This window comes from Furipterus horrens, unplaced genomic scaffold (assembly GCF_987537825.1).
Source record: "Furipterus horrens unplaced genomic scaffold, mFurHor1.1.pri manual_scaffold_3, whole genome shotgun sequence".
Taxonomy (NCBI): Eukaryota; Metazoa; Chordata; class Mammalia; order Chiroptera; family Furipteridae; genus Furipterus; species Furipterus horrens.
The window spans coordinates 46,896,798-46,921,817 of NW_028327173.1; the positions used below are offsets into that span (position 1 = coordinate 46,896,798).

A 25,020-nucleotide genomic window follows, 5' to 3' on the forward strand; every position below is an offset into this window, starting at 1 on the left:
GTGCCAGGCTCTGCCCCCACCCCCAGACTTCTGACACAGAGCAACCAGGAATCTAGAGGAGGTGCTTCTCCACACTGTCCTTCCCTATCTGTAAGCCATGGCTGGTGGCACTCGGAACCTTGCAATGGAATTCCCAAGGGCAGGAAGCCCGTGGAAGGAGGGCAGAGAAGGGGAACTGGTGGAAAACAAAGGTACATATATGGAAGGCACCTGTGTTCCTCTGCGGGACTTTTTTTTTTTTACTTTATCCGGAAGGGATAATAATATCTGAGGTGGGGAAATAATAAAATTGATTTGCACTTTAGCTATATCTCTGGCAGCTATGAGGAATGAACTGACGGAAGTCAGAGACTAATGGGCCAAGGGTTATCACAGTAGTCCCAGTGGGAAATGAAGGCTGTGTGGGGTTGAAATTGATTTACGATTATATAAATTTAGATATGCAGGGGAGGGCAGGGAGGAAATACCACCCATCTGCACTTGATGAGTTGTAAGCATTGTTAAGTGTAGTGTCAACGGCAGAGACCTGACGTCCTGGATCAGCTGGCTATAAGATCCTGAGCACAGGTGAGTGATCATCCACCCCCTCCTTCCTTTTGCCCCAAGGAGCCTGGGGAGAAATCTCCCCTCTTCTTCCTGCCACATGCCTTATAATATGTAGCAGATACTTGGTGCTGGTTCTCAAACCTGAGCATGCCTCAGAATCACTCCGTGGGCTTTGGAGTCAGGAAGATGAGGGTTTAAGATGCCCGCTGGAATACGGCTTCCACGAGGGCAGGATTCCATCTCTGGTTCACAGCTATATCCAAGCACCTGTGCCTGGCACACACTAGGCACTCAATAAGCGTTAGTTGAATGAATGAATCAATGAAGGAAATGAATGGCTAAACCCCAAATCTCCTTTTCCCACTTGTGAATACCCTACCAGGAATGGTCGTTGCGTAAGAAAATTACCTAGTGTCCCTAGCACACCGACCTGACGCACAGTAGGCGCTCAACAAGTGGTGTTTTTCTTTCCCTTAAACAATAGATCGGGTCCCTAGGCGACCACCAAAAAGGGTTTTCTGTCCCTTGAGTCTTCGCTACCTGCCTTTGCCCCCACAGCCTCTACTGGGTCTCGGGAGCACGTGGGCCGGGGAAGGCGGGGTGGCACAGTGGCGGGCAGAGGAGCGGGCGCGGGCCGGCCTCTCGCGCAGAGCCGGTCTCCTCGGCTTACGTAAGGCGCGAGTCCCGCGCCGCCGGCCGGGACCTGGAGTGGGGGCGGGCGGCCGGGCGGAGGCGGCGCCGCCCAGCGGGATCCTGGCTGGAAGCCTGTCCCAGCGCACGCTGTGTCCCAGCCGAGGTGTGTGTTTCTGTGACTGCTTTGGGTGGAGAGGGACCGGATTCCGGTTCCTTGCTGCGCAGAAGCACGCATCTGTCAACCCTGGGCAGAGGTGGTCTCTGAGTCGTCCGCGCTGGCGGCAGCCGCTGTGACTTCGGAGGATGTGACAGCCGCCCGGGCGGGGCCGAGGCGCGGACTAAATAAACACTGCCCACGTGCGAGGACCCGGGCAGGGGTTGAGTGCCCCTGCGCCCGGTGCGTGGACAGACGGGGTGGGGAGGGTGCACCTGGAGTCACCGCCGACGCAGCTCCACACTGTGTGGGACTGGCATGGGGATGCCCGGCCCCTTCCTCGGACGCGGCATGGGGTGGGGAGACAGAGGGATGGATGGAGGTGGGACTGGCCGGACCAACCTCTAAGTCCCGAAGGCTGACCACGCCAGGGGCGGGGGCGCGGGACTTCTCCAAGCTCCCGGCGTGGGGGCGAAGAGGGCGGGGAGGTGTAGCGTGGCGCCTCACTCCGCCTTCCAGCCGCCCTGCCGCGGGGCTGAGGGGAGGGGCTGTCTCAAAAGTCTCTCCTTCCCCTGCAGGGACGGCCGGCCGGCGAGTCCTGGAGCGAGCAGAGGGTGTTCGAAGCAGGGGCCGAAGAAACAAAGTTCCCGGGGCTTCTCCGAGGCTGCTGTCCGGGTTGCCCGTGTGGCTGCCCCACTCCCCGGGAAGGCAATGGCTTCCAAACTCCTGCGCGCGGTCATCCTCGGGCCGCCCGGCTCGGGCAAGGGCACCGTGTGCCAGCGGATCGCCCAGAACTTTGGCCTCCAGCATCTCTCCAGCGGCCACTTCTTGCGGGAGAACATCAAAGGCAACACCGGTGAGGGGGGCGAGGAGCGGGTGTGAACTGAAGCGGGACCCAATTAGGCCGGGCAGAGGAACGGCCGGAGAGGGGCCAGGTCTCCCCAGCCCCGGGCGTTCCTCCCCCGCCCGCGTGCGGTCGTGCAGGCTCCTACGTGCCGGGGCGCATGCAGCCGGTGGGCCGCGGGCGCCCGGAGAGAAGGCCGAGGCTCGCTGGGAGGAGGGTGGGAGGTGCACGGGCTTCTCTCTCCGCCCGGGTTTCCTCAGCCTTGGGGAAAAGCCGGTCACCACCCAGCTGAGAGAGCGACAACCAGGCAGCTGACAACGCCGAGCTCCCCTTTCGCCCCCCGCTTTCTTAAGGCAAAACTGCCCCTGCCCCCCGCAGCGCCTCCGGTCCATCCCGGCCCGCCCTCCTCTTGCCCAGGCCCCCCAGGCCGCGCGCCGCCCACCTGTGGGAGTCCGCCCGGCTGCGCGACGGGGAACCTGTGGCGCCACGGTGCTGGGTGCCGCGCGCCGTTCCAGTCCCTTCATGTCCCCTCGGGCCTCCAGACGGAGCCCTGGATGGCTCTGAAAAGCCTGCCTGTTCCTTCTCGTCTTCTGAGGTTAATTCTCACCACGAAGTCCCCTCCTCCGCTCCTCCCCAAGCCTGGGCCTGGCGGTTAGGATTCAATCTGATAAATTACAGACTTATCAGATTGAATCCAGGTTCCATGGAACCGGCTTTTTACGAATGCCTACTCTGGCGTGCGTGATGCATTTGGGGATATGGATGGCCCGATCTCTTAGGGTTTCAGAATAGCCATCTGGCTCTCCTTCCGCCCCACGTTCACGCCAGGTCATTAATTGGCATTAAAAAGAGGTAGCTGCTGTGTTGCTGTGAGGCGCACAGCCCTCCAGGGATGCAGATGCTCATAATTAGCAGCCCCTTTATGAAAACTTGTTATTGCAACGGGATACTTGACAATCGCTTCTGTTCGCGTTGTCCAAGGTGGTTATTATCCAGGGAGCTTCCTTACTGACGCACGCAGTAGTTTGAAGAGGTGGGTGGAGGACTGTGCTGGAAAACAGTCCTGGAATTAGGAATTAAGTCTCAAAGGCTGAGTTTTGTTACCTCTTAGGCAGGTAATAAAAGCACGTTTTTATTTTTAAATATTTTATTTGTTTATTTTTAGAGAGGGGAAGGGAGGGAGAAAGAGAGGGAGAGAAATATCGATGGTTGTCTCGGGTAAGTGCCCCGGTGGGGTACCTAAGCCGCAACCCAGGCAAGTGCCCTGGCTGCAGATCAAGCAGCGACCTTTCCTGGTGCGGGAGGGCGCCCAGCCCACCCAGCCACACCGGTCAGTGCTGAAAGCACGTTTTTACTGTGAGTTTCAAGAATTTTCCGGGCCTCCGCCGCACACGTCTCTCAGAAGGAAGAGTTCTGTGTACCAGGTTACAACTTGAATTTTCTCTGGGGAGACTTGCCACTTCTATTAGGTCTATTTTAATTTTAATACCACATTCAAAGGAATTTTATTCTTCCCGTGTTTGGGATGGTTCTTTCAGTTTTCTGGGAGTGCAGTGCTGGAACGGGAAGGCTGGTTCTCACTCTAAGGGTTTGTGATCAGGTGGGGCTTGCCGGAGACAGGGAGGTGGAGGAAGTGCCGGAGTGGGATTGAGCCCATTTCTTAGCATTCTCTATCCCTGACTTTGTGACCTGTTTCCTTCTGGCATGAAGGGCTTCACACGGTCCATCCTGGGGCTGGGTTAGGGGCCCTTTCCATTTTTAAAGAGAATATGATGGGAAGTGGCATATTTCTGCTTTCTTAGCGGTTTTGAAATTTTTCCACTTGCTCTTTTCCCTTATTCGCATTTTTTTTTTCATTTTAACTTTGTTCTGAATTTTAGTTTTCATTCTCTTTCAAATAACTTTAAATGCCCCCTCCCCACCCCTTCACTCCCTAGTGTTTCTCCCAGAAGTAGGAAATGACTATGAAATGTTTATAGTACTTTTTTTCCTGTTGGGAATCAAGTAGTTTTTGCATGAACCCGTTTAGAGAAGCAGAAAAATAAAGGATAGCAATTTTTTTCAATTTATTTTTAAAGTGGCTTGTTTTTAGTGGACTTGGAGGGTGCTCTCAGATTATTTTTCTCTCTCAGAAGGTCTAAGAGTCTTACAGGCTTACTGCCTAGTAAATAAAACATTCCACAGTATTTATTTTTCTGTTACCTGCTGTTTGTTTTTAGCTAGTTTCCTGGTAGAGAAGCACAACAACCCCCGTGTATGTACCCCCTTTATAGTTGAAGGTTTGAAGGAGATGATGAAACACAACAAAACCCCAGGAAATAAAACCTTGGTAGGAATTTGAATTGGAAAGTAGCTCAGGCCATCTGTTCCAGCTTCCATTAGGGCATACTCTGGTCCACATGGCTTTCCTGCAGCCTCTGCCTGGTGAAAAGCTGCTCCTTCAGGGAAGGGCTGCTCATGGCTTCTGGGAAATCTTCCTTCCCTACCTGCCCTGGCAGAATTTGTCTCTTTCCTTTGCACATAGCTTGTTGGTTCGGGTCTGTCACATATAGTTACAATGAAGTACAGCAAATGTCTGTCTGATTTATCCAATAGATATTTACTGAGTGCTGTGTCAGACGGTGTCCTAGGTGCTGGGAGCTATAGAAAAATTTAAGGTTATCCTGTGCCCCTTGTCCCTTCTATGATACTTTCACCATGTTCCAGTTCCCACTGAGAGACTTAGAGGAGAGGGATCTGGCAAGTAACTAATACATAAAAGGAGTTCAACAAGTCTGCGTTGAAGGCATAGGTCGGGAAATTCTGCCTACATCTTCTCCAGAAGGAGTCAAACAGCCTCCAGTTATCAAATCCATTCTGTTTAATTAGCTTGGCTTTCTGGTAAAAGTTTGTACTTAAGATTTGGGGGGTGGGGAGCACGGTGTGGAAAAGATTTTCTCTACCCTTTGTTAAAAACAATTCAACTGAGTAAATTTAAACATCAAATTGGCTTTATTAAGCATTCATAAATGGGTCAACATCCCATCTAGCAACTAGAAGGGCACTCAGAGGGGTTTACAAAATGGAAGATTTTTGTAGTAAGAAGGTTTGGGCAAGGGAGCCATTCACAAAAGAGAGAAGATTATTTTGGGGCCAGGACATCACCTTTTTTTTTGGAAGGGGAGGAGAGTGGGGACAATGGGAAGAGTTTTTATCATGCACATTTTCTCTTTTATTTTTATTCCTATATTGGTCTTAAAAAATGATATTTAAGAAGTTGATTTACAATTACAATTGACATATATTAGTTTCATGTGTACAACATAGTGATTAGACATTTATATACCTTACAAACTGATTAGCCCAATAAGTCTAGTACCCATCTAATACCATACACAGTTATTATAATATTGAATGGATTGCCTATGCTGTACTTTACATCTCCATGACTATTTTAATAACTAAGATGCCTCTTCTTTTTCTAGGGGATATATATGATCCATGTGACAGATTACCTTGTTGGTGTTGACCAGAAAAGTCCAGACTGGTTGATTAAGATTATGTCTCTGGAGAGGATGAAAATGTACTTAGACCAGGTATTAAGTCTAGGTTTGGTATCATGGGCTTTTAGCACCAGTGATGCCATTTTGAGCCTGTGATTTTCTCTTTAACACCTTCAAGGTACTTCTGGCTGGTCTAATAATCAAATTGATATGAGGCAGATTAGCAGGAGAGAAATAACAGTTTAATAACATGAATGTTTACCTCCTGCGTACATGGGGAAGACCCAGGAAAACTGCATAACTTGCCAAAATGGCGGAAGTCATCACCTTAAATACCACCTCAGCTAAGACAAAAGATGCTGGAGATGGAGAATCAGTTATGGGAGGTTACCAGGAAAAGCACAACAAACAAGGATAAAACTGTTATGTAGATTTAAGTCCAAGCCTTCTTCATTGACAGTGAAGGCGGGCCTGGTACAGTGAGGGAAACACCTTCACAAATAAAGGTTTCCCTTACAAATGTAAATAGTTTTTACAAAGGGTAACTTCTACTTGTTTTACAGAGCTTCTCCCCTGTCTGCTGTTTCTTAAAATTAACCAGTTTAAAATAATCACTTTCCAAAGAGGCATATTTTGAGGTGGCAGTTGGTGCTCCCCTTCAATCCCATTTTTGAAACCTCAAGAAGTTTCATGTGCCAGAAGCAATGTTGACAGATTGTTCTATATCTTATTAAACTAGCCTCAGTCTTGAGAATTGGTCAGTTCAGTTAAGCAGTTGTGTCTTATTTCAGGATGTAGTCTTGCAGGTGGGCTCCAAACCTCAGTCCTATATTGAGCAAGCAATCAGGTGATTAATAAGAGGCATTTCTATGGAGACAAAAGAAAAAACAAAGGTTTGTGATTGGAGCAAATTATAAATCTGTTTCTGAGCCAAGGGGACAGCCATTAAGGATTTCTAGATGTCAGGTGCAGGGCTTCCTTTGCACATTGAAATGTCTCTGATGTCATCATGTGCTCAGGCATACTTTTTTAGTGGCTTATGTCAGGTCCAGAGATTGTCTAAACATGAGCTATTGCAGTGATTTTGGTGACTTCTCTTAAGTTTATGTGAAATCGTCTAGTTGCAGTTTGTAGGGCTTCAGAAAAAAGGGAAATTATAGTTGTCAGTGGTTCCAAGTCAGAGGACAAGAGAAAATTTGGAACGTTAGTTTGCAGAGGTCAGCCAAATATTTGAGTAATTTGGAATCCCGTTCAGTTTACAGAGTGGAGCAAAACCTCAAAAGACAATGAATGGTGCTAAACTCTTATATCTGCAAAGATATATTACTGAAACAAATATTTCTCACTAAAATCACCCTCATTTTTACCAAAGATAGTCAAATTAAGACTAATTTATTTGCAAAATAAGTCTAGTTTCAGTAAATTTGGCCTAATTATTTGTGTAAATTCAGCAAAAATAGTAATTAACTATATAGGCTCTTACAAATCTGCTTTGCTGGAATTATTCATAAGGAATCTCTAGATTGAACTTTTAATAGCCCCTTGAAGCCAGAAAAGCCAAGCAAAGGACTTGCCATTAGACTTCAGCTCCAGTATCTATAGATTTGGGTGTAGTACTCTCTTTCTGAGGTACCAGAAATATCTTGAGGATTCTGTACCTGCCAGGGAGTGGCCTTCTTTACTCACCTTACAGGCTACTGGGAACTCTGTAAGGAAGATATCAGGTTGGCATTTTTAAGAGGCTTTTTACTGGCTCACGAAGTCAATCTTAGTTCCATAAATCTGTCTTATCATATTTGATTCTATGCATATTTCTCTCTAACATGACATTCCAGTCAAAGTCTTGGTAATAAAACCAGTGTTTCCAATTGAGTCCTGTTACAAGGAAGCAGATTCTTTTTTTTAAAAGTATATTTTATTGATTATGTTGTTACAGTTGTCCCAATTTTTACCCCTTTGTCCCCCTCCACCCAGTATACCACTTCCCTCCAGCAATCTCCCCTCTTAGTTCATGTCCATGGGTCACGGATATAAGTTCTTTAGCTTCTCCCTTCCCTATACTGTTTTTAACATGCCCCTGTCTATTTTGTTCCTACCAGTTATGCTTCTTGATCCCTGCATCATTTCTCCCTTTCTCCCCTTCCGCTCCTAGCTGATAATCCTCCAAATGATCTCCATACCTATGATTCTGTTTCTGTTCTGGTTGTTTGCTTAGTTTGTTTTTGTTTTGTTTTTGTTTTTTAGATTCAGTTGTTGATAGTTGTGAGTTTGTTGTCATTTTAATGTTCATAGGTTTGATCTTTTTCTTAAATAAGTCCCTTTAACATTTCATATAATAATGGTTTGGTGATTATGAACTCTTTAGCTTACCTTGTCTGGGAAGCGCTTTATTTGCCCTTCCATTCTAAATAATAGCTTTGCTGGATAGAGTAATCTTGGTTGTAGGTCCTTGCTTTTCATCACTTGGAATACTTCTTGTCTGCAAAGTTTCTTTTGAGAAATCAGCTGATAGTCTTATGGGAACTCCTTTGAAGGTAACTTTCTGCTTTTCTCTTACTGCTTTTAAGATTCTCTTTGTCTTTAACCATTGGCATTTTAATTATGATGTGTCTTGGTGTGGTCCTCTTTGGGTCCAACTTGTTTGGAACTCTGTGCTTCCTGGACTTGTATGTCTTTTTCCTCCACCAACTTATGGAAGTTTCCTTTCATTATTTTTTCAAATAATTTTTCAATTTCTTGCTCTTTCTCTTTTCCTTCTGGCACCCCTATGATTTGGATGTTGATATGTTTAAAGTTGTCCCAGAGGAATCTTGGCTTCCTTCCCTTCACTGTTGGTCCCCTGTATATTTTTCTTTATTTCACTTTGAGTAACCTTCATTTCTTCCTTTATTTTTTTGCCATACTCTACAAGTTCTCTGAGCATCCTTATCACCAGTGTTTTGAACTCTACATTCTGATAGGTTGGCTATCTCCATTTCGTTTAGTTCTTTTTCTGGGGTTTTGTTCTGTCCTTTCATAGGGCCATATTCCTTTGCCTTCTTGATTTGGCAGCCTCCCTGTGTTTGTTTCTGTGTATTAGGTAGAGCTGCTTTTACTCCCTGGCTCAGTAGCTTTGCCTGTGTAACAAAGGCACCTGTAAATGTGTGTGGGGGAGCCTTAGGTAATTGCCAGGGTGAGACCACTCACTTCACTCCTTTGTGGTACCATTTATGATGGGGAGCTCAGAGAGGGGTAATGCTGCTGCCTGGCTTCTGATTATTTTCCCGGCACTCACCCTGTTTCTAGTCACTTCATGCACTTCCCATGTGCATTTTTCTCCCTTCCAGTTGATGCCCTGGTTTTTTTGTACGTTCTAAGACCATGCAGGCCCTTTAAATGGCAAAAAACTGGAAATTTCTTCTGCTGCTCCATGTTGACCCTAAAGTGGCCAAAACCTGGCAGTTTCCTCTGCTCACTCAACTCACACTGGTTTTTACAGCCAGAGGTAATGGGAGTTTATCCTCCCCAGTGCTGGAACCCTGGGTTGTGTGGTCTGGCCTGGAGCTGGGATTGCTTCCTCCCAGGGTATCCCTCCTGATTTTTACCCACTGCATGTGAATGTGGGACTGTCCCTTCCACTGCAGCCACCACAACTGCTGTTTGTCCGAGCCATACCACCTCTCTGCCCTTCCTGCCTGTCTGGATGAATGTGACTTCTTTAAATCTTTGGCTGTCAGACTTCCACATAGCTTGATTTTCTGACAATTCTGGTTATTTGTTTTTGAGATCTGATTGTAATTCTTTCTATGGTTGTGCGAGGAGGTGAAGCATGTCTACCTATGTGTCTCTCTTGACCAGAAGTCAGAAAACAGGTTCCTACTGAACTTATGCAAAGAACTATATTGATATGAAAATAAGAATACTCACTAAGACTCCAAATTCTGGAGGGATCAGGTAGGGAGAAAAAGATAAGTGTTTTAATTCTGTTCATAAAGTTATAATTTACCGAATCGATCTGTCATAGGTAGTTGAAGAGAAACAACTTTCTTTATATGTGAAAAGTGAAAGATTTTAAAAATCAGCAATATTTCAAACACAAAGTCATAAACAGTATAATCATCCTTATCAGTTCATTCATTCCCATGTAAATAAGACTTGTTCTACTTGAATACAGTTTTTCCATTAGTTTTCTTTACCTTGACTTATGATTGAGGGTGATAATGATGACTCTAAGAAGATTGCAAGTCCTTCATCAAAGCTCGTATGATTTGCCCAGTGCAGTGGGTGCCTCAAACATTAGAAACTTTGGACAGTATACTCCAAGTGAGTGGGAAACACATTTTCTAACAGTTTCTTTGTCGCTGTGAGGGCATCAGCCTTGCAGCATGGGAAGACTTCAACCCATCTGGAAACATACATAGAACAACAAGAATGTATTGATAAGCCATAATGTGGCAGCAGAATGAAGTACAGCTGAATTGCCCTATGGTGGATGAAGGGATGCAAAATACTGAAAAATGGAGTTTGTCCAGGAGCCTAGAAGAACCAAGAGGCTTTCTTGGGTTTCCCACAGTGCCAACTATTGATTTAATTTACAGTCATTTTTTACCCATACTCTAGAAGATTATTTTCACTTATTTTGACCTTGGTTCCCAAGCAATTCAACATACCAAATAAGCCAAATTAATTTATTACCCTTTATTAAGAGAAAGATATCCTTTGAAATGACTCAAGGGCCTTTTTGGAAAATCTCAAAGTTATTTTTAATTTAGGAAAAAGACTTTAAAAATTTGAATTTTGGGAAGTTGTCAAAAAATATTAGTGTTTTAAAAACACTTGACTAAATTGGATCATAGGTCATGATAAAACAATAGTGAATTATTTAACTAAAGTGACAAAAGATTGCAAAGACAAATACAGGTTACATAATTGTTAGCAAAGTTTAGCTCTTACCACTGAGAAGATTCAGTATTTTTAAGTATTCAAGAATGTGATTAAGACAACATAAACAGAATATTTGCTTTCTGGACAGATTACTTAAAAAGGAAAACCCTTTACAATCTCTTATAAGAGGAGACTGACCATTCAAGAAAATTTTGTTCTTTTAGCAAATAAAAGAAAATTTAAGTTTTAGTTTTACATAAGTATACCATTGATATTGAAGCTTAATTTTTAAAACCATTATAACAACAACTCAACTGTGGTCAATTTAATTACACAAGGTAAAATTTTCTGTTTCTCTTCAACTTTTGTATATTAGTTTTGCCCTTTATAACCTCAAATTCTAGTTTAAACAAAATTACTATCATTTCCCTTACCAAAAACTCATCTCCATATCTCATATGCCCCATCACTCCCCCCTTTTTAATTGAAAACACATCCTACATTCCTTCCATTCAAAGATTTCCTCCCTTAATCCTTATAGTTTTGATTACATATTATAGGGATTTTTAACCCTTAAAAACCTTGACTTTTAATGAAAAGTAAGCAATTAGCATTCTTTAGATTGCCAAATTTATGAATACATTTCATAACCGAGAAACAGGCCCTTTTATTGACAAATATATTTTATAATTTCAAGAAATGTGCCCTTTTTAATGTTACAATCATTCAGTCTGACCCAAGATTATGTTTACTAGCAAACCCAAATTTATCTTTTACTTTCTCTGTAATAAGAGCTAAAGTAGATAAATTTAGACTTATTTAACAATTAGTATTTCGATATTTTGTCTTTTTGTGAAATGATCCATATACTTAGTAATTTTCATCATTTAGTACAACTTAGTAAAACTTGAAGGTTTCAAATTACCAAAGTATTTGGGGAAACTATTTAAGTAGACATACCATGAAATGAACATTGCCGAAAAGTTCACAAAAACTTTAAAATTCACTTACATCTATTTATTTTACTTGTTCTCAATAATTATGTTTAGGTTACTCACAAAAACTTTATGAAATGTTAGACCAAGTCAGCCATCAGTCTAAGTTATTATTTTTGCTGACAAGTTTATAATCCTAGGTAGAATAAAAAGTATTATATTGAATACTAACTCTACATCTGTTTTTTTAGTCCTCACCCAAGGATATGTTTATTGATTTTTAGAGAGAGAGAGAGAAATAAAAAGACATCGATTTGAGAGCAAAACATCAATTGGTTGACTCCTGTATGCGCCCTGACTGGGGATCGAACCTGCAACTTTTTGGTGTATGGCATGATACTCCAACAAACTGTGAGAAATGCTCACAATAAAACAGCAGGACACAGGACCTTAGCAGGAAAGCGAGGCGTTTACTCATGAGTCTGCAGAGTCGGGCGCACAGCCAGCCAGGGGCATGCATGCGCAAAGTAGACAAAGAAAACTGGTTTTATACTAACGTGAATAGCTCCACCTCCTCTCTCCTTCTCCCCCCTTTCTCTATTACTGGTTAATCTGGGTTCACAATCTAACGTGATTAACTACTTAACTCAGGGTGTCATTAAGTAAGGGTAATCTAGTTACAGGTCTATCTCCAACTTATTTGCAAAGTTATCTAGCTACATCTTCCCATTCTTCTGTGTTTGGTGTTGACAATCTTCCCCCTTTTGATCCCAGAGAGATGTGTGAGGAGCTGCGGAATGTCATTTCCTGGCCCCTTTTCCATGATTCATCTGTTAATTATCTCAACTGGTTTGAGAATTACTAGCTTCTTTGTCCCTTATACAACTGAGCCCTGGCCAGGGCTCTACATCTGTTTTAATTAAACTAACAAACAAGTTTTAATTTTGAACATTTTTACCAAACCACATAAACCTGAAAGAAAAGCATTTAAGTTAATGTTCTTATTTCTGAGAATTTTAGAATACCCAGGTTTTTTTTCAATTATAAGAGAGAGTTTATTTCCAAAGTTTCAGCAGTAGTAAAAGTGAGCCAGCTGGGCTACCTAGGCTCAGGAAATAAGTTACAGAGGCAGAAGAAGGGCCCTTGGAGGTTAAGAGGGAGAAAGGCAAAGGTAATGAGCCTGGGGGAAGAAGAGGAAGGGAAAGGGGCAGGTGAACTCTTGAGACAGAGAGAAGGCCTATGTCAATGTAAGAATTTTTGTGAGTTTATTTGATGCAAACTGATGACAATTGCTGGCAAGCAAAACCTCAACAAGCTGAGAAAATGCACGGGAAAATGGCAGGTTTGCCCCTTCATATATTACAATCAAACAAGACGTAAGGTGGTTAAATGAAATCCGTTGGTGATAGATCAGGGAGGAGGGAGAAAGCAAAGCAGGGGCGGAGGGGAACCTCTGGAATTGGCTAGAAAGTAAAATGATAGACACATACTCCTTTTATACTTCTTTTACACAGTTGGGTACGGGATAGTTAATAGTTAGCAATTAACATGTTAATAACAATGAGGAGATTTTTTGCCTCTGCTCTGGTGTGGTGGTTGTGCCCAGAGGGGTCCGGATAAAGGGAAGTTACCTCAAGGCTCCCAAGGTATGTTATCGTGGATGCAAAAAGACAATAGACTGGCTCAATTAAGATAAAGATTGACTTTTGGCAGGGAATATTGGAGCCTAGTGCATGACTATGTGCCATGAACAACTTTGATTTAATGTTTTAATTTAAGACTATCCTTTGTGGTAACTTTAGGTCTCCAAGTTTGCAAGGCTATCACGCAGACCTCCCCTGAGCTTGTCAGGCTTAGCATATGGCCCATTCCCTTCCACACCTAGAATACCCAATTTTTATAAGTGTTTGCTTGTTTTTAAGCCAATTAAATAGAACTCTTTTTACAAATTATTAATACCACCTGGGGTTAGAAAATACCACACATCTACAGACACATGAACTTACAAACTGATGCAAACGGAGACTTTGATGGCTTCTTTAAAAGGAGTGAATCCAATCAAATGACTTTTCTCCCCCCACCTTTTTTCTTTAGGTAAGAATTACCTCTATTAAAATAAAAATAAATAAACAAGTAAATAAAAGTATATGTAATAGTTGAACATGCTTACTAAACTTTCTAAAAATTCTAAAAAAAGAAATAAAAGGAATTACCTTTCTAAGATGTACATTTAGTAAAGGTGGCCTAGCAAAGAGTTCCTGGAGCAAACCAGGTATTTACATCTCAAAGGCACAGGGAAAGAAATACAAGTTCCTCTTAAAAGGACTTTGGATTTCTAAGGCCTATATTTATAAGCTTTTTGAGATAACAGGGGAGGTTTGGTAGGCTTTAGTTTCAGAGGGGAAGAATTTTTAACATAATTGCTGTTGAGTTCGATTTTTCAGCTGTTTTAGACTTAAATAGGCGTGCCGATTTCAAAACTGCAGTTTTCTTCCATCTTGTCAATTTTTTTCTGTACAGCTTATCTTAAAGCGACCACTCTAGGCTGGATCTAGCCTGTATCAAGGGAAGCACTAGTGCTCTCCTATTGGCTGAGAGCAAACATCCCTCAAGTGGGGAGGGGTGGGGGACGACCTTGGAGACCAGCGACAGGTTGACACTCGTCTAGGCTATTCAGTTACGCATGAGACTGTGTGGTGAGAGGTTGTGTGCCGCTCTATATAGTGAATTGTATTCCAAAGTGTAGTCCGAGTTCTTGTCTGTATACAAGGAGTTAGCAGAATTTATTTTTTAAATTACATACGTACTTATTTCCTTTCCTTCAGATCATGTCTGCCTCTGCTATTTCTCATCGTAAGTGCCCAGACAACCCTGATTCATTTTGTTATATCTGTGTCAGTTTCACCATTCCCAGTCAAAGGACAAACATCAGCGCATTTGTCAGGCAAGCCTATTTTGCATATTTTAAAGTAAAAGTTGGTGATCAAGATAAATCTTGGGCTCCTCACAAGGTGAGCAAGCAGTGTGTTGAGAGTTTACAGATGTGGACAAAGGAAACACGTAATAAATTGCCATTTGTTATACCTATGGTTTGGTGAGAGCCCAGAGATCATTCAACTGATTGTTACTTTTGTATAGTGAAAACGTCAGGGTAGAAAAAGGAAAATAAATATAAAATAGAATATCCTAGTCTACCTTCAGCAGCTATATGCCCAGTGCCCCATTGAGCTGAAATCCCAGTGCCAGTTTTCACTGAACTACCCTCTTTTGAAAAACAGGAGTATGGTGAAGAACTAAGTGACAGCAACAATGAAGATTTTGAAATTGAGGATGACTCAGTTCATAAGGGATTTGATCAGTGTGAGATAACAGATTTGGCACAAGATCTGGGACTATCCAAAAAGGCTTCAGAACTCCTAGCATCAAGACTGCGTGAGAAAAACTTGCTTGAAGAAGGAGTGAAGGTATTCTACTTTTGATCAAGAGAAATTGCATTTCTGCAGTACTTTTAAAGTGATGGTGGCTTTGTGAATTGCCACAACGTACATGGTTTTAGTGAAAAATTGGGAATTCCAATCTAGAACGCAACTGAATGGCAACTGTTCATCGATAGCTCAAAGCAGAGCTTAAAGTGTATCCTCCTCCACAATGGCAATTTATTTGGTGCCGTCCCAATTGGTCATTCAGTTTGTTTTCATGAAGAATATGAAGACATAAAGAGAGTAACTGATCTGTTGAAATATCACAAGCACAATTGAATCATCTGTGTTGACCCAAAAATGATCTTCTTCCTTTTTGGTCAGTAACGCAGATACACCAAGTATCCCTGTTTTCTGTGTATGTGGGACAGCAGAGCTCGTGAGAAGCATTGGGTGGAGTTGAATTGGCCTCCAAGACCTACCTCAAACCTGGTGATCCAAACATTCTACATGAGCCTCTTATTGACAGAGAGAACATTATATTCCCACCTCTGCACATAAAACTGGGTCTCATGAAGCAATTTGTTAAAGCTTTGCCAACTGAAGGAGACTGTTTCAAGTATGTCATTTTGGCATTTCCTAGCCTGTCTTTTGAAAAGATGTGATAGAGCAAAACTGGTGTCATTTTTGGATTCAGATGCCAAAAGTTAGTCAAAAACAAGTGTCAGATCTAACTAAATGAAAATTTTGTTTCCCAGTGTTTCTGGTACTGTAAGGACAAAGCTGTAAAACAAGGACAGCTGTTTTAAATTCCTCAAAGAATTGAGCTGCCACCTAAATTACTCTGTAGGTTGATCCACTTATATAAAGAATTACTTCATTTCAGTAATGCTTGAATCAAGGAGGCTAGCTATTATATTTGTCTGTATTTAGTCTTTCCATGGGTGGTCATGAAACAGCTTTTGATGATGAAGTCTCCCTAAAAATTTTTCCAATTAGAACTTTTTTTAATTCAAAGAAATGATCATCAGGCCATTGATAGTGGGATCTAGTAATCTCGATAGCAACTCAAACCAATAAGCTTTTCATGGCTTAACCAAGGAAGCAAGAGGCCCCCACAAGAGAATGCAAAGGATGCAGCTCTTGCAAGATGCAGAAGTTCACTTCTAGTCACGCAGATGGTCTGGAGGTCCGGGAACCTGGAGTTTCGTGACCCACCATGGGTTCTTGGCTTCACACAGGGAAGAATACATATGTGAGTGAAAGTTTATTGGTGAAACAGTAGTGAAAAAGAACCCATGGGCTCGATGCTCATCATCAAAAAGCATAGCTTTCAATACCACGGTTTGGTGAAAAAGGAAAGGCGTTTTTTATTTAAAGGTTAGTCAGATTTAGATAAGTGGCAGATTTCTGCTGTTAAGTCTCATTCTCTTTAAACACCCCAAACACATAGCCCTGCCTCCCCCTGCCAAACCAGGCTAGTATCAGAACAGAAGAGTCAGAGGTACTGTTTCCCTTTAGGAAAATAGAAGTCTGTGGCTTCATATTTCCCAGACACAATTCAGCTTTACGGGTAGCTCCCGTTCATCCGTGACTGATTGGTGAGTTTTCGCCTGTTTTGCCTGCGTCGTGTGGCTCTCTCCTTCTTAATGGCTGCTGCCTTATTTTTAAATCCCTGACCATGTCATAATGGGTATGGTGACCCGTTGCAGCCACTTGCAGAATTTTGCGCAGGCCCTGTAAGCTTTTCATCACCATTCTATGGTCAAAGCCCCTCGCATCTCCTTGGCATGTGGAATGGCCATAGCTATTTACATATTAAGAAACTACATATTTTTTAGGAACATGGCTGTGATCCACTGAGTCCCACCCTGCAAATTTTGGGGCTTCTGGCTGCTCTCTTACAGTAGGATAGAGAGAAAGGTATACCACAGGTGGAGCAGTTCTCCTGGTGGTATTTACTTCTTTTATTGAGAGTCATTTAATTGAGGGGTAGGGCATTCAGTAGCAGGGAGGAATAGTTGGGATTTTTCTGGGAAAGGGGTAGAGATTTCCTGAAAGAGCCCCATCTGCCAATTTGTGTTCTTATGGGCTTTCCATTTCTGGTCATGATGCCCATGGCGGTGCGGGGCATGTGCTAATACATTACAGTGGGTATATACTGAGGCTAGGGCTCACTGTAAGGTGAAATTAATTGCCCTATTGGATCAAGTTGGTGTTCTTCTTAGTCTAAGTCATAGATCTATTGGGTATTGGTCTTACTATCTCCTTGACAGTCCCTGCAGCCCTTATTGGTTGCATATTTTATGTCACCAGAGTTAAAAACAGCTGTTGCAAAATACAAGGAACCATGTGTTTCTTCCCTCAACCCCCCTTTGAGTAGCGTAGGGTAACTTCATTTAAAAAAAAATTCTCTATCTTCAGATCCGCAGCCTACTCTACTTTCCACCAGAAGAATGTGCATCCTCTGGCTGGCAGAAAACCAGAACCATGAGGGCCCCTGTTTTTACCATCTCTGGGAAGCGCAAGATCAACAGAAAACCAGAAGAGTCAAACCAAATATTTACCAGACTCACTTTTGCCCAGGAAACTAGTTTCGTCAATATTTTCTCCTGCCAGTCTAAAATTAGCTCACCATGTCTAACTTTCACTGAGCCTGGAAGATAAGAGTTCAGGGAGTCTGACAGGGTAAGAAGGCTTACCTCCTGCCTGGATCCCCAACTTTTGGGGAGGAAAAATTGACATAAGGCAAATTGAAGTAAGGCAAATAAGCAGGAGAAAAACAAATAAACATTTAATAACATGTATATCTCCTGTGTACATGGGGGAGACCCAAGAAAACTGAGTAACAAGCCAAAATGGTGGAAGCCATCACCTTAAATACCTTCAGCTAAAGACAAAAAAAGATGTTGCGGGTGGAGAGTCACTTATGGGAGGTTACCAGGAAAGGCACAGTACAGGTAGGATTGCTATGCAGATTTAAGTATAGCCTTCTCCATCGATAGTGAAGGCAAGCCTGGTACAGTGAGGGAAACACCCTCACAAACGGAGATTTTCCTTACAACTATAATTTTAGTTTATAAAGGGTAACTTCTACTTGTTTTTTAGAGCTTCTCCCATCTCTGCTGTTTCTCAAAATTAACGAGCCTAAAATAATATCCCAAAGATGCATATTTTGGGGTGGCAAACTCAGATCACTACGGTTCTGAGAGAGTCTCATGTTAGTTGTTGCACATTGGCTCTGCCTAGTCTGCCTGAAGCAGTGCAGGCTGAGACTTATCAAATACCTTATTTGAAGACTTACCCCCTAGATCTTTGGCTCATGTTTTCTTTAGCTGATTGCATGAGTAAATAGAAGGGAGAGTTCTCTTAGATTGACAAAAGCTGGGTCCTACACTCCTTCATAAGTAATATTAGCTTGAGTTTGTGTGTGTGTGTATGAGTGCACACACCTACATGGACTCACTGAAGGATATGGTTTTATTGATTTTTAAAGAGGGAGGAAGGGAGAGAGAAAGATTGATGTGTGAGAGAAACATCTGTTGGTTGCCTCCTGTATGTTATGGGGATCAAACCCACAACCTAGGTATGTGCCTTGACCAGAAATCAGACCCGCAACCATTTGGTGTATGGGACAATGCATCAACCAACTGAGCCACCTGGCTTGGCCCATTGAAACTTTTTATATGTAGTGATAGCTTCCTTTGTTGAGTGGTGTCTGACTGAAATCTTCCTTTGAAGGATGTGAGAATCTCTGTTAAGGGTTGGATAAATAGTGGTATTTTTACAAATCACATTTCTTCTGTACTTGATCTATCTCAAGTGCAGGAAAGTTAGCAGATTTTCATTTGGAAGCATCCTATATTTGACTAAGAGAAAAGACCTGTTTGTGCTCTTAATTAATATTAACTGCAGCTCTTGCTGGGTTTGCAGATGGGACTAGCATTTCAAATTAGACTATGGTCTGAGTCTCTCTTCTCTGAAAAGATGACCTAGTTCAGAGGGCTCAGGATTTTTGTTTTTTTCCTGTATTCATTAAGTATAAATATCAGTCGTTTTTTTTTTTTTTTTTTATCTAAGTGAAAACTTCTGAGAATTGGATGATAAAGGATAAAGAAGCTGTATTAGAGACACTTGAAAGACAGAGTTCAGCAGTGTATCTGACACAACTTTATATTGACCTTTGTGTAGATCCTACAGGGTCTTGGCTTATTGCAGCATTTCCAGAACATGCTACATTCTTTTTTTTTTTTTTCAAGCTTGATGAGACTAGGGATACAGTCCAGGTCAAGGAGTCTGACCAGTTTTGAGGCATCTCTTCACTCTGCAGGTCCATTCCACATCCCCTTATCTTTTTTTCTGGTTTCTTTGAAGGTTTTCACATATATTTGTAGAAAACTATTTATGACTTGAATAAAGTGTTCCATGACAGAGGTTGGCCTTAGCCACAGGAGCTGTTGAATCTGAGTATTCTTTCAGTGTGATCATTTTGGAAAAGTAACTTTATCTGATCAAAGTCATTACTTTTAGAAAATCTGGAAAATGTGAAACTGTGGAAGAAACTGAAGAGGCAATAAAAATTGCCCATAAAACCACCTTGACTCTTGGAAATTCTAAGTTACTTAATTTTTTTCTTTTCTGTGTCTTTGCCCTGCTACCCCCAACAAACTAACTTGGGGTTATATTAGTTGATGACTTTTCCCCTCCCACTTAGATATATGTATTATAATAATTTTTCTTTCTTTTTAGAGCTCCTTATAAAGCCTTTTAAATTTCTAGGTAATATTCATTTAGCAGATATTTTTTGACTACCTACTCAAATATTCCTTTGTTCTTAGAAGTGCAAGTTGACAGGGAGGGAAGGGGACAAAAAAGTTGAGAGGACAGATGAGTTCATATGGAATAAACAGGATAATATTAGATAGATATGTATGTTGCGATGGAAATAAAATATTGATGAATTAGTAATGAGGGCTAAGGTGGTTGTTCTAGGTCCTTTGATTAGGGAAGGCATCTCTAGGAGATGAAGAGCCAAAGGAATGAACACATAATAATCTAGGATCAGAGTGTTCTAGGGAGAAGCAAGTTCTAAGTCCCTAAGGTGAAAACAAGAATGGCTTATTGGAGGAACAGAAAGGCAGAACTTCCAGTCAAGGCAGGAAGAGAGGCAGTGTGACTCGGACAAGGGGCTGCAGAATAGACAGTCCCACATTCATGTGTGGTGGATAAAAATCTGGAGGGATACCGTGGGAGTGAGCAATCCCAGCCCCAGGCTAGACCTCACAGCCCAGGGTTCGAGGATCAGGAAGACAAACCTCCATTACCTCTAGCTATAAAATCTAGTGGGGTTTGGGGAGGGCTGAAGAAGTAGGTGGATTTTTGCCATTTAAAGGGCCCACACAGAACAGCAGAAGAAACTGCTAGATTTTTGCCCCTTAAAGAGCCCGATTGTCTTAGAACGTACACAGACCCCAGGGCAGCAGCTGGAAGGGCTGACTTTTGCATACAGGAATTGGGTGAAGTGACTGGAAATGGAGCGAGTACCAGGCAAATCACCAGAAGTCAGGCAGCAGCATTGTTCCCTCTCTCAGTACCCCACCACAAACAGAGCCACAAAGCAGGGAAACATGTGGCCCTGCCCAGGCAGTTACCTTAGACTCTGCCCCTTGCATTTAAAGGTGCCTTTGCTACACAGGTGAAGCTACTGAGTCAGGGAGTAAAAGCAGCTCTACCTAATACACAGAAACAAATACCAAACTGAGGTGGGAAAGAAACAATGCCCAAATGAAAGAACAGAACAAAACCCAAGAAAAAGAACTAAAAGAAAGGGAGATAGTCAATCTATCAGATGTAGAGTTCAAACCACTGGTGATAAGGATGCTCAGAGAACTCATAGAGTAAGGCAGAAAAGTAAAGAAAGAAGTGAATGTTATACAAAGTGAAATAAAGAAAAATATACAGGGAACCAACAGTGAAGGGAAGGAAGCCAGGGTTCAAATCAACAATTTGGAACAAAAGGAAGAAATAAACATTCAGCCAGAACAAAAAGAAAAAACAAGAATGCAAAACAATGGGGAGAGGCTTAGGAAACTCTGGGACAACTTTAAATGTACCAACACCTGAAGGAAAAGAGGAAGAGCAAGAAATTGAAAACTTATTTGAAAAAATAATGAAAGGAAACTTTCCTAATTTGGTGGTGGAAATAGATATACAAGTCCAGGAAGCACAGAGTCCCAAACAAGTTGGACCCAAAGAGGACCACACCAAGACACATCATAATTAAAATGCCAAACATTAAAGATAAAGAGAGAATCTTAAAAGCAGCAAGAGAAAAGCAGAGTTACCTTCAAAGGTGTTCCCATAAGACTATCAGCTGATTTCTCAAAAGAAACTTTGCAGGCGAGAAGAGACTGACAAGAAGTATTTCAAGTGATGAAAAGCAAGGACCTACAACCAAGATTACTCTGTCCAGCAAAGCTATTACTTAGAATGGAAGGGCAGATAAAGTGCTTCCCAGACAAGGTAAAGCTAAAGGAGTTCATCATCACCAAGCCATTATTACATGAAATGTTAAGGGGACTTATTTAAGAAAAAGATGATCAGAACTATCAACATTAAAATGACAACAGACTCAAAACTATCAATAACTAAATCTAAAAACAACAACAACACAACAAAAACTAAGCAAACAACCAGAACAGGAACAGAATCATAGGTATGGGGATCATTTGGAGGGTTATCAGCTGGGAGTGGGAAGGAGGATAAAGAGGGAGAAATGGTGCAGGGATCAAGAAACATAATTGGTAGGTACAAAATAGGGGAATGTTAAGAATAATATAGGAAATGGAGAAGCCAAAGAACTTAAATGCAACCTCATGGACATGAACTATTGGGGGATTGCTAGAGGGAAGAGGGGTACAGAGTTGAGGGGGGCAAAGGGATAAAAATTTGGACAACTGTAATATCATAATCAATAAAATATACTTAAAAAAAAAGAAAGGCAGTTTCTTTGGATCCTAGTGAGTGAGGGCATGCAGAAGGAAGTCAAGTGAGAGGGATGAACATATGGAGCCTTTCGGGTCCTGGAAAGGATCGAATTTTATTTAATGACATTGGGAAGGTATCGAAGGGTTTTAAGTAGGACAGTGATGTTCACATTAACCTGTTAAAAGCTGACCTTCAGAATGCTGTGTGAAATGACTCCAGGTGAGCTAAAGTGGTATCAAAGAGAGTATTATAATTCTGCTCCATGTCACCTTTTCCAGCTTCCATTCCTTGTGCCTATCTTTAAGACACATACAAATGCTGTGCCATCCTAGTTAATGAAACTTTTAAACTTCTTCAAACTTCCTGAAACTCAAGTGATGGCAACTGATCATGACACTAGGAAACCGGGAAGCAGACTATTAGCTATAAATCCACCCATTATAAAGGATGGATGAATTGCCTGTGTCCTTTAAATCTACCAAGTAACTTGTTAAAGGATATTATGCTAGCCTGTTCTTGAGCATTGTGTGTGGTTCATGTTGTGAAAAGATTTAAAGACTTGGAAATTATGGTTTTCTTGTAAAGTTTTAGACAGCATGCTTTCACAATGCGTCAGATATATCAACCATGTATTGTCATGCAGCAAACTAGATTTTTTTTTTTTTTTTTTAAAGCATGGGCGTGTAGTAGAGGCTTGGGATTACTCTGTGGCTTACCACCCCACAAACATTTGAAATTTAGTCCTGAGGTTGGCCTTTAAGGCATGGTACAGAAGGTCTCATTTGTGTAGCTTCATGAAGTCCAAGTAGATGGCTGATGTTATATTTTAACAGACTGACATCTAAATTCCAAGAATTCTTACATTGGTTAAATGACAGGTCAAGCATCCCTTACTTAGCCAGTGAGAGTGATAGTGTTGAAATAATGCAGAGTCACTCCTACTCATCAAATTGCCAAGAATCTAGAAATCAACTATTTTCTGTTCTTCAGCACTTTTCTTGACCAGCAACCTGTGATGCTGGCACTTTTTGTAATTCCTGAGACTTGGTCTTCATAACTGACATTTGCTGTGGGTCAAGCAGTGCTATGCCTGGCACTGGCTAATGCACGGATATTATCCTTTTGTCTACACACTAATCTACAGAGCAGGTGTTATATCATTTTACAAATAAAGAAATGGCCTCAGAGAGGCTGAGTTACTTGCCTTAGGTCAAACAGCCAGTTAAATAGAGAAGTTAGCATTCAAACTTGGGACTTCATAGCTAGGGATAAAACTTCCCATTATGTCATGCTACCATTCAGGTATTACAGTAACTAGTGAAATGTCCACTTCAGTCCTCATAAATGCCACACTGGGACAGTAGATAGCAGGGAATTACTGTAGCTTAGTTCTCCACAGGAGCACTGAGATTTAGTGGGTTCTTTAGGGACAGGCTAGAGATACGTGGTTTGTTGTTGTTCTGGCCCTAAAGCATTAAAAAAAGAAATCTAAAAAAAGCAAACACTGACTTCCTCTTCTTGCTTCCAAAAAGGATCAAAAAAGGTCCAAAATAGAAACCTGTAATTGTGCAGAGGTAGAAATTGCCTTTCATCATAATGGTAAGAATTCTGGCATAATACCTGAACTTGATATTTCATTAATCATGACACAGATATTTCTACACCTGCATTAGATATTGGGAGGCATGCAAAAATAAAACATGGCAGAGGCACTTACAATCTAGGGTTCCAGTTCTAGGTTCTGTGGTATGATCTCATGAGTCATGGTGGGTTGCATGTGTGTGGGTGCAGTGTTAAAATCATGGATCAGGAGGAAGAGGACATTGTTCAGTGTACCTTTCTCCAGTAATGTCTTTCACACGTCTATTAATTTCTCAAAGTGTATTTTTAGTCTTCATGCTTCCGTGAAGCTTTTCCACAGCTGTCTCAGCTGCACATCATTTTCTTAGAAATTTCTCTTATTTCTATTCCATACTTATGGTATTCATTATCATCTACCTGTAAGATGATCTATTTCATAACTTCAGTTATAGTTTCTTGCCATCTGAATAGTAAACTCAGTAGTGTCAGTTCAGTTCAACAAATATTTTGATAGCCTATATGGCAGGAGGGAAGATGTGCTATAAACAAAGGAAACCTTGTATTCCTTATGTCTTATACCTTATATTTTGTATAAATACTACGAAATAACTACAACAGTGCAATGATGGATGGTGACTGGGAAGACTACTTTAGATGGTGAAGTTGGAGAAGGTCTCTCTTGTGTGATGTTAAAGCTGAACTCTGAATGAGGGTAGGAGCCAGATGTGTAAAGATTTGGGTACAGGGAACAGCAAGTGGGAAGACCCTGATGTAGGAGCGAGCTTTCCTTAACTGGAGAGGAGAGAAAGCAGGTGTCTCTGCAGCACTGTGAGTGAGGAGGAGACGGTAGAAGAGGAGGCTGGAAAGGGAGGCATGACCAAGAGTTTGAGCCTCAGTATAACTGATGGAAAGCAATTGGTTTTTTTTTTTTTTTGGTCTCGTTGTTATTTTTGTTTGTTTTTTTATATATACATCTTCACTGAGACATAACCTGCATAATAAAATATATTCTTTTAAAGTGTATAAATCAGTGGTTTTTAGTACATTTTATAGAGTTGTACATCATCACGCCCTGGCTGGTTTAGCTCAGTGGATTGAGCGTCGGCCTGCGAGCTAAGTGTCGCTGGTTCGATCTTCCAGTCAGGGTACATCAGAGAAGGAAAACTCTGACTCCAAAAAACCTCCGCTGCCTTGTGGCATACCTCTTCAGGGGAAAGGCTAAGGGAGTAAACCCCGACAGAAAATTCGGAGCCGGAGTCCCTAAGGCGGTTTGACGTTGTAGTCAACACCGGCAACTCCTGCGGCGCACCTGAACCCAAGCTGTATCGACTCCGTCTTTCCCTTGGACCCTTCAGCTGCGAAGAGAGGGGGGGTCTGCTGCATGGGCAACAGCAGACCCTCCATATTACCCTGCCCAGGCTCTGTAGCTTCAGCGTCATCACAAGATGTCGATTCAACACGGGAGGAGACAGATACCATGTCACTCCCGAGTCGGACTGCACAGCCATTCTCGGCGGTGCAGATAGACTCTTAAGAAGCTACACCATCGTCTCTCGAGACGGATGGCTGCCGCCGC

The 25,020-nt window shown here is 42.1% G+C and overlaps 1 protein-coding gene across 1 annotated transcript in view; it reads left to right on the forward strand.

Annotated features, from left to right (window-relative positions):
• Positions 1-1,833: 1,833 nt before the first annotated feature.
• AK4 (adenylate kinase 4) overlaps positions 1,834-25,020 on the forward strand; it is a 76,717-nt gene continuing 53,530 nt past the window's right edge. Inside the window, exon 1 of the mRNA XM_090269567.1 lies at positions 1,834-2,189. Coding sequence (XP_090125693.1) covers positions 2,045-2,189 — 145 coding nt within the window. The 5' untranslated portion in view covers positions 1,834-2,044. The remainder of the gene's footprint in view (positions 2,190-25,020) is intronic.